Source organism: Bos javanicus, chromosome 15, assembly GCF_032452875.1.
Source record: "Bos javanicus breed banteng chromosome 15, ARS-OSU_banteng_1.0, whole genome shotgun sequence".
NCBI lineage: Eukaryota > Metazoa > Chordata > Mammalia > Artiodactyla > Bovidae > Bos > Bos javanicus.
In genome coordinates this window covers 24455993-24464619 of record NC_083882.1, presented here as the reverse complement: position 1 = coordinate 24464619, position 8627 = coordinate 24455993, and the positions used below count along the sequence as shown (strand labels likewise).

Genomic DNA, 8627 nt, shown 5'->3' with positions numbered 1-8627 from the left:
TTTTCGCGTCACTGGACTTGGAAACGACTCCAGTGAGGTAGGGCATCCTCTATTACCCGTTCCCTAAGACAGGTTCCCAAAACAGGGAGTAGCTTTAACTCGTCTGTGAGGAGTCTTGAGCCGGCGGTGAGTCCGAAAAATGAGGAGGTTTTGAGGGCCGACACCGGAGAAAGAGACTTGGGAAAGGAGGGTCCCGGATCGGCACCACCACTTCCGGGCCGCAGACCGCCCGACGGACGTACAAGCTGACCGTTAGGCAGGGGCGGGGCCGGGGTCACGTGGCCTGCGCGGGGTCAGAGCCTGGCGTACGCGGGAGCACGCAGAGCAGCTCGGCCCGCGGCCGCGCGCCTCGCGTGCGCGCGCAGGCCCGGGGCAGAGCGTGTGGGCTGAGCCTCCGGCGCGCGGCGGGGCGGAGGCGGGGCTCGAGTCGGGTGGAGGGCGGAGGCGGGGCCTCCTCCTTCACCTCCTCCTCCTCCTCCGGCGAGGCTGGGCCGGCGGCGGCGGCGGCGGCGGGAGGAGGGTGACCCACGGAGGGGCGTCTCGGCCATGACTGCGGAGCTGCAGCAGGACGACGCGGCCGGAGCGACCGACCGCCACGGCTCGGTGGGCCTCGCGGCGGCGAGCGCGAACCGGGGGGGCGGGCTCCGGGTCCCACGGGGTAGGGGTGCGGGGCCCAGGCGGGAGCCGCGCGGGGCGCAGGCGGGCGGGCCTGCGGAGATGGGGCGCGGGGCTGCGGAGGGCGCCCGGGCCCGGCGGGGGCGAGGGCAGTGCTCCGGCCGGGGTGAGCACCGGGGCTCCGGGAGGAAGCTGAAGTCTCTGCAAGGCTCGCTCGCAGAGATTGAGGACTCTTCTTGGGGTCCAGAGACGGGCTGAAGTTCGAGGGAGATTAGCTAATTTGGGATATCAAAAATAAAGGGCTGGACGTGGGCTGCTGTCTGCATCAGGGATCTCTAAAGAGAGCGCTCCTGGCCCCCGCGAAACTTCGGAAAGGGGCGGCTTTGCTGGATTTTTTTTTTTTTTTTTCCGAATCCGTTTTAGGGCAGTGCTGTTTTAAGAGTCTAAAGCAGACCGAAGTTATCTAAGTTAAAGCGAGGATTTTATGTACACCGTGTGAAAGACCAAGGGTCCTTGTTACCACTTCCTACCTTCTACATTTCCCTCCCCACCCCCCATATTTTTAAGCAGAAAGCAGCCTCCCCAGTTACTGCATTCATCACTGTAGATTTTTAAGGAAGGGGGAGGAACACCGTGATGAATAGAAGGTATGCTGATAATGCTTTCCTAGTCCTAGTATCTAAGAAGATTGAAATCAATACAGGGGTTTCTGGGCTAAGAAGGTGAGAGGAAAAGAACACTGGTTTGAGAGAAAAAAGGCTAATGTCTGTGGGGAAAAAAAAAAAAAAACCTTGGGAAGTGGGCAATTTGAGAATGTCTTCTAATGTTACTTTGGAATGTTCTAACTTAACACTACCCTGTCACCCGTCAAGTGGTGCACTTTTTCAAGACAGAATGGGAAGTATTTAAATGCGAGTTTGGAAGTGAGGAATTTCATAAACTATCTATTTACAGTACAGAGCTGTCAGATACCTCCATGTGAGAAACCTTTTACGCCTCCTTTTTCCCCCCCTCTTCGGACACTCAAGAGACCAATGGAGTATAAAGTGACCGCACTTCCTTTTTAAATTCCTGTAGTAAAAGATACCTCCAGGTCCTGGGCTCTAAAATGAAAGTAGGCAAATGGTGTTTCATGTGCTGATTTCTAATAGAAATATTGTTAGGCGTTTACAAATGACCCTTGGAATGTGAGTCAGGATTTTCTCTCGTTTCACAAATCAGTTCTGTTTGTTTAAAGGACAGTGACTTAAAAGCAGGTGGGAAAATCTTAGTTTTGAGATCGTCATGTTATTTTAAGGGAGAGCAAGTCATATTTAAATTTGTTGGCTGAGACCATGTGCCTTTTGGTCAGCAGCAACTGCATTTACCTCTGCCGCAGTTTGAGAGATGACCACTGTCTCAGCCTTCTCGGTTTAAACGTTCATGTGTGAGGTGTTTTATGAACACTTGTATATAAGTCATAGCTATTTTTGGAAAGCTTTGGAACTCCAGTGGCTGTGGCTGGCTGGAGGACCTGATTCCTGGCAACCTGCAGAGTGGTGACATTTACTGTTCTTCCCAGCGATTCGCCCCATACAGACAGATGATAAGCTTGGAATGCTTGATAATGTTTGCCCTTTTGGTTTTTTCTAATGTAAAATGCCTGAAGTTAGCAGGCTAGAATGAAGGAGTCTTATATGAGAAGTACCTTTCCCATCTCAGAGGAAAAATTTTGGTATTTTCTTCATCTTAAGTTTCATGTTAGAATGAACTCTATTTTAAATTCTGTGAAGCAATTCTTTATTGTCCTTAAAGGATCTTGAATTGTTCTAATTGAGGGGAGCTCTCCTCCCCTGACACTCAGCAGCTATTTAAAACTTAGAGTGCTTCCTTTCCCTTATTGGTCAGCGTACATGCTACAGGCAGAATCTGTTATAGCCTCAAAGAACTTGAGTGGGACGAAAACGCAGTACTCTTGAAATCTGTTCTCAGTCTGCACTTGAGTCTAAAAGAGGTAGGTACCATTTAAATCGCAGCTTCCCAGGTGGCGCTAGTGGTAAAGAATCCACCTGCTAATGCAGGAGAATTGAGAGATGCAGGTTCGATCCCTGGGTTGGGAAAATTCCCTGGAGGAGAGCATGACAGCCCACTCCAGTATTCTTGCCTGGAGAATCTCATGGACAGAGGAGCCCGGCGGGCTACAGTCCATGGGATCTCGAAGAGTCGGACGAGACTGAAGCGAGTTAGCATGCACCATTTAAATCAGTTCTTGACTTAGATGAAAACCCAGCAGCAGCGTTTACTGTTACTGTAGTGCTCTCGGAGGGAAAGCATTGAGCAGTCCTGAAGAGAGATCTTAGTTCTCTGCTTAGGAATTAAACCTGGGTAACCTGGATGGCAATGGCACCCCACTCCAGTACTCTTGCCTGGAAAATCCCATGGATGGAGGAGCCTGGTAGGCTGCAGTCCATGGGGTCTCGAAGAGTCGGACACGACTGAGTGACTTCACTTTCACTTTTCACTTTCCTGCATTGGAGAAGGAAATGGCAACCCACTCCAGTGTTCTTGCCTGGAGAATCCCAGGGATGGGGGAGCCTGGTGGCTGCCGTCTATGGGGTCACACAGAGTCAGACACGACTGAAGTGACTTAGCAGCAACCTGGATGAAAACCAAGAGTCCTAGCCACTGGACCACCAAGGGCTAGAGGCTAGAGTCAAAGTGGCGCTGGCTCTTGGCCCTGTTTGAAGCAAGAATATTTCAAGGAGGCAAAACATATAAAAACAGATACAAAGTTTATTATTAGAGACACAGCACAATATATGGGAGAGCGCACAGGAAAAGCGCTTGTTTATCCAGCTCAGAATCAGGGCGGAGATACACACCGGACAGCGTGTGGGCATCCTCTCTAATGAGGAGCGGTGCCATAAGTCAGAAGTCAGGCAGCGACGCACACCTGCAGAGGAGCACAGGCATTCAGAGACACGCCCAGAGAGATGTGCGGCCGTCCCGGATGAGGAGGAGCTGATGTAAATCATTTATGTAGGACTGTCCTTCCAGGTCTTTGTTTACCTCTGACCGATTATCTTGTTTCTCTGTCCATGCCTGACTGGCCTATGGATCCTGCCCAAGGTGCGTGTGCAACTTTTTGCTGAGACAGTTCCCACTGTAGAGGCCTGTGGGTGCATGTCCACACTTACTATGGAGTGGGGTCCCCTCCCTTTTCAACCCCCAAAAGCATTCCTTCTCATGTGCAGACAGGGAAGTCTTCCTTGACCTCAGGAGCGGGCACTTTATCTCTGCTTCAGCAGCGCTCAGCTTTTACCACTAGCTTTGTCCTTCGAGTGTCTGGTTGAGAACAAAGGCTCAGTTTTACTCCACTTAACAACCACCAGGTGTCCAGCCCAGAGACCCACTGTCTCCTACCTCAGTAGGACAAGTAATTTGAAGTCAGATTGGCTCTTACAAACCTGTCAACCTTGGCAGCTATACTAAGGCTCATCACACATGTGTCCTGCTAACGGAAGCCCTATGAAAACCTGTTTCTGAGAAAATTTAGTGCCTTCTTTTGATTTATTGGTTTTACACTCTTTTATTTTGTCTCATTACTTGTAATTTTTGGAACATCAGTGAGTGAGTGCTTGGTTGGCATCCACAGCTCTCATGCCTCCAGCTACAAACAGTTGCTACTCACACAGTACTTTTAGTAAATTTATAAAACCCATTGACAAGTAACACCTCACCAGGCAAGATCTTGCCATGTGTTTTCTTTCATCAAAGAAATTTAAAGCAATAGCCAGATGAAACATATTTTTCAAGGAGAATAATGATGCTGATAGTAGTAGTAGATAACCTTGATTGATCATGTACTATATGCCAGACTGTGCTCACAACTTAACATATTATCTCAGTACTTAGGACAGCTTCAGGAAGTTTTCTTATTTCTTGTTAAATAATTTGCACAAGGTTACTTACCTAGTAAAGGGTACAGCCAAGGTTGAACCCAGGGACTTCTAACTCCCAAGAGCTCAAGAAATCTCTGATCCTACTTCTTAGTTGATGGACTCATGGTCTTGGGTTAGAACCTGTTAGTCTGTAGAACTCTCTTCCTGATGTTTTAAATTTTCAGTTCTCATTGCAGTCTTTCTCAATAGATTATCTTCCTTTCTACTTGAATGAGCTAACTGATACCTAAAGAGCTCTCTGTCTCATGCTTGGGGTCCTCCCCCCTTCAGAATCTTTTCTCTTAGTGGAAGATGTACTCTTCCCTTCTTCCCTCTTTTAGAGATGAATCTAAATCAGTGGTATCTAGAAACCTTTTTGATTGTGACTCCTAGGGAAGAATACTCCTGTCATCTAGTGAGTGGAAGTCAAGAATGCTGCTAAATATCCTGCAGTGTACAGAGAGCCCCCCCTTCCCCAAAACAAGAAGTTGTCTGGCCCAAAATGTCAGTGGGGCTTAAGAAACCCTGGTTTAGATGATGTTTCTCCCCATTCGCCTAAGTTTTCTTTCATCTTCTTTATCCTAGCCCAATTCCCAGGTACCTTCACTGCCTTCTGCATCTTTGAGACTCAGGATATGGTCCATGGACCAGTAGCATGCATATCACCTAAGAGTTTGTCAGAAATGTAGAAATTTGGGTGTGCTGGAGCCAGCTTGTACTTGTACTGCCTCTCCAGGTGACTGTATACATTTCTTCCCAACTCTGTGTTCAATGACCTCATGTTAGTAGCTTGAAATCTCAGTTGAAATATTTCTACTAAGGCAATAAGTAGGCTGGACAAATCAACATACCACTGTCTGGGCCTCCACCGTAGACCTGCAGAATCAGAATCGCTTTTTGACAAGATCCCTGGGTGATAAACTTTGTGAAAGTGATCAATTTTCTGCTCCAAAGGATTCCCATTTTCCCTTCAGCTATGCACACTTCTCCTCAATCCTCAAACAAAATAGCAACAATAGCAAAATCGTCTCTGCCTTGTTCTTTATTTTTGTTTACTGTCTTTCATTTTGTTTACTTTCTTGTAAGTCCACCTGTTTCTTCTCTAAAACAGTTTTCCAGTTACAATGTAATTCCAGCTCCTTGTAGATAATTTGAAAAATACAGACCTAGGCAAGGTTTAGCTCTTGGTTGGTAGGAGGCCCCCCCTCCCCAGGCTGAAGTGAGTTGGTTCCCAGATTTTACTTGAGGTGCAGCAGCAACTTTGCAAAAGCCCAGTTAGCAGGTGACTCTGGGGATCACTTAGGCTCCAGCAGGATGAGGGCTGATTGCCCACAGGCCTACAGAGAGGCTGACCAGGCAACAGAAGATTAGATTGTAGGGCAGTGAGTGGTTTTATGTGATCAGCATCTCCGAGGGCACCCAACGAGAGCCTTGCCAGCAGTAGGCTTTAGTAGCAAGTGAAATGGATCTCTTGGAGGTGACCAGTGACTAATCACCTTCTGGTCAGGTCAGTGACCTTTTAGTTCTAGTTCTTTCTACATCCTTGCTTATTCAAATTCTTTCTCAAGTCCCATTTTCATGGTTTGATTTGTGATGATTTTTCATGGCCACTTTTTGGTTGATAGTTATTTTGGCTCTTGATTTTGTTACTGGTTATTACCAACTGTTCTGCTTTTTACAAAAAAATTCCAGCATGTTTTCTTGAATCATTCACCATGGTCTCATCACAGATGTACCACAGTAAGCCCTCAGTTCTGAACTGATGACATCATTTTATAACTTTTATGAAAACTAGCCCTGGAAAAGATGTTTGAATTTATGTACTACAGCTTTTTCTTTTTCGTGTGGAGGGATGGAGTCGTGCTGCACAAGTTTGTAGGATCTTAGTTCCCAACCACGGAGAAGGCAATGGCACCCCACTCCAGTACTCTTGCCTGGAAAATCCCGTGGATGGAGGAGCCTGGAAGGCTGCAGTCCATGGGGTCACGAAGAGTCGGACGCGACTGAGTGACTTCACTTTCACTTTTCACTTTCATGCATTGGAGAAGGAAATGGCAACCCACTCCAGTGCCGTCTATTGGGTCGCACACAGTCAGACACGACTGAAGCGACTTAGCAGCAGCAGCAGTTCCCAACCCAGGATTGAATCTGTGCCCTTAACAGTGAAAGTGCCAAGTCCTCACCATTGGACCACCAAGGAATTCCATACTGCACCTTTGCCCTAGAGTGCCAGGGCTTCAGTAGTTGTGGCACTCGGGCTTAGCTACTCAGTGGCATGTGGGATCTTGTTGAGCCAGGGATCAAACCTCTGTCCCCTGCATTGGCAGGTGATTTTTATCCACTGCATTACCAGGGAAATCCCCTACTACAGCTTTCTTGGTTTTGCAAATATAGTAACTGGTTTAGGGAGTTGATTTATTCGTGATCACAGTCTGTGGCAGAACCCTGGCCTCAGGCTTTGGTTCCGTGTCCTGGTAAGTGTGCCCAGTGTTGCTGCTACTGGACTTCCTGAGCCCTCTGCCCTGGGACCTTTGGGCCCCGTGCTTCATGTGTGTGTGTTTGTATGCACGTGTGTATGTATTTGGCTGCTCTGGGTCTTAGCTGCACGCAGGATCTTTAGTTGTGACGTGCAGCATGTGGGATCTAGTTCTCTGACCAGGGGTGGAACCTGGGCCGCTTGCATTGGAAGCTCAGAGTCCCAGCCACTGCACCACCAAGGAAGGCCCTGAGGCCTTTATTTTTCTGGCTTTTCTACATTTCTTCTCTGCTAGGGGCGAACCTTTGCTTTCTTTGTTGTTACTGTCCTTTTATTAACTGCTTCCAGATCTGCATGTCTGATCCCAAGTTGCAGACGACTTCAACTCCTCTTTTTCCAAATGCTTTTTGAGCATTTCTACTTGAGATAAACATTTGCTGCCTCACTCCTTTTCCCACAGTTACTATACCAGCCCTGTAAATACATACTTAGAGCATCTGCCATATGCCAGTTTTTGGTACATTTTTAATCTTTATAAAAACCCTATAAGGTATGAATTATTATGTCTTATTACTGTGGGAAAACTCAGCCTCAGATATTAATATAACTCACAAGGTCCTAATAAGAAAATTTTAAACCAAAGTCTGTCTCTGTATTGCATTTGAAAAAATGACTCACTCAAGAATAAATTCTAAGTAGCACGGTTGAGGGGCTTCCCAGGTGGCTCAAATGATAAAGAATCAACCTGCGAATGCAGGAGATGAAGGCAGAAGAAGCAGCGTTCCTGCCTTGGGTCGGGAAGATCCCCTGAAGAAGGTAATGGCTACCCATTCCAGTATTCTTGCCTGAAAAGTCCCGCAGACAGAGGAGCCTCGCGGGACTACAGGCTACAGTCCATAGGGTGGCAGAGAGTCAGATGGCTTAGCAACTGAGCACACGCAGCATGGCATAGGTGAGACTTCATGCCATTCTGACTTTGCCTGCTGCAGTACATGTCTCTCTAGAACCAAACTTTTTGACTACCTTGACAATTTATGGAGCACTTTAACATATATTTCTCATTGAACCCATATAGCAACCCTATGAAATAAAATTTAGTGTGAAGCAGAATTTGCAAAGTGACCCAACTAGTAAGTAATAAAACTAAAACCCTGGCAAAGGCAATTATTTTTCTAGGATATCAGTATTTTTACTATAATCTGTAGATGAATTTTGTTAAGATGGACAGATCACAGTATTTTACATTTAAAAACTCATTTTTTCATTTTAATAACAATTCCTGTACCCATTACTTCATTTCACAGTCACACCTGTGCTGTCAAAGCTTATGGTATACTTTATTTTCCAGCTGTAGAAATTGATGCTCAAGAAAGTTGAAATTTACCCAGAGGCTAATGTGTGGTGCAGTCGGGGCTACCTGGTGCTATTGCCACCATCAAGGCTTTCTAATAAAAACAGAGGTCAAAATGCCAGACATTCATAGCCAGATTAAAGATCTGTGTGAATAGATGCTAGCAGCTGCTACATAATGGTTGGTAGGTTAAATTTGAGATATCCTAAGAAAATATTTCCTTTTTCCAATATTCCTGCCCAAGTTAGTACTTTCCTGGTGTCTT

General features: G+C 46.8%; 1 protein-coding gene across 12 annotated transcripts in view; it reads left to right on the top strand.

The window, feature by feature from the left end:
- Positions 1 to 458: 458 nt before the first annotated feature.
- The window catches only part of USP28 (ubiquitin specific peptidase 28), a 71919-nt gene continuing 63750 nt past the window's right edge, over positions 459 to 8627 (top strand). For 4 of the 12 annotated variants that reach the window (XM_061440354.1, XM_061440356.1, XM_061440351.1 and 1 more), the window contains exon 1: positions 463 to 603. In XM_061440354.1, coding sequence (XP_061296338.1) covers positions 547 to 603 — 57 coding nt within the window. In that variant the 5' untranslated portion in view covers positions 463 to 546. Of the gene's footprint in view, positions 604 to 8627 lie in introns of all 12 variants that reach the window. The other 8 variants (XM_061440346.1, XM_061440347.1, XM_061440345.1 and 5 more) reach the window with 5 other exon arrangements.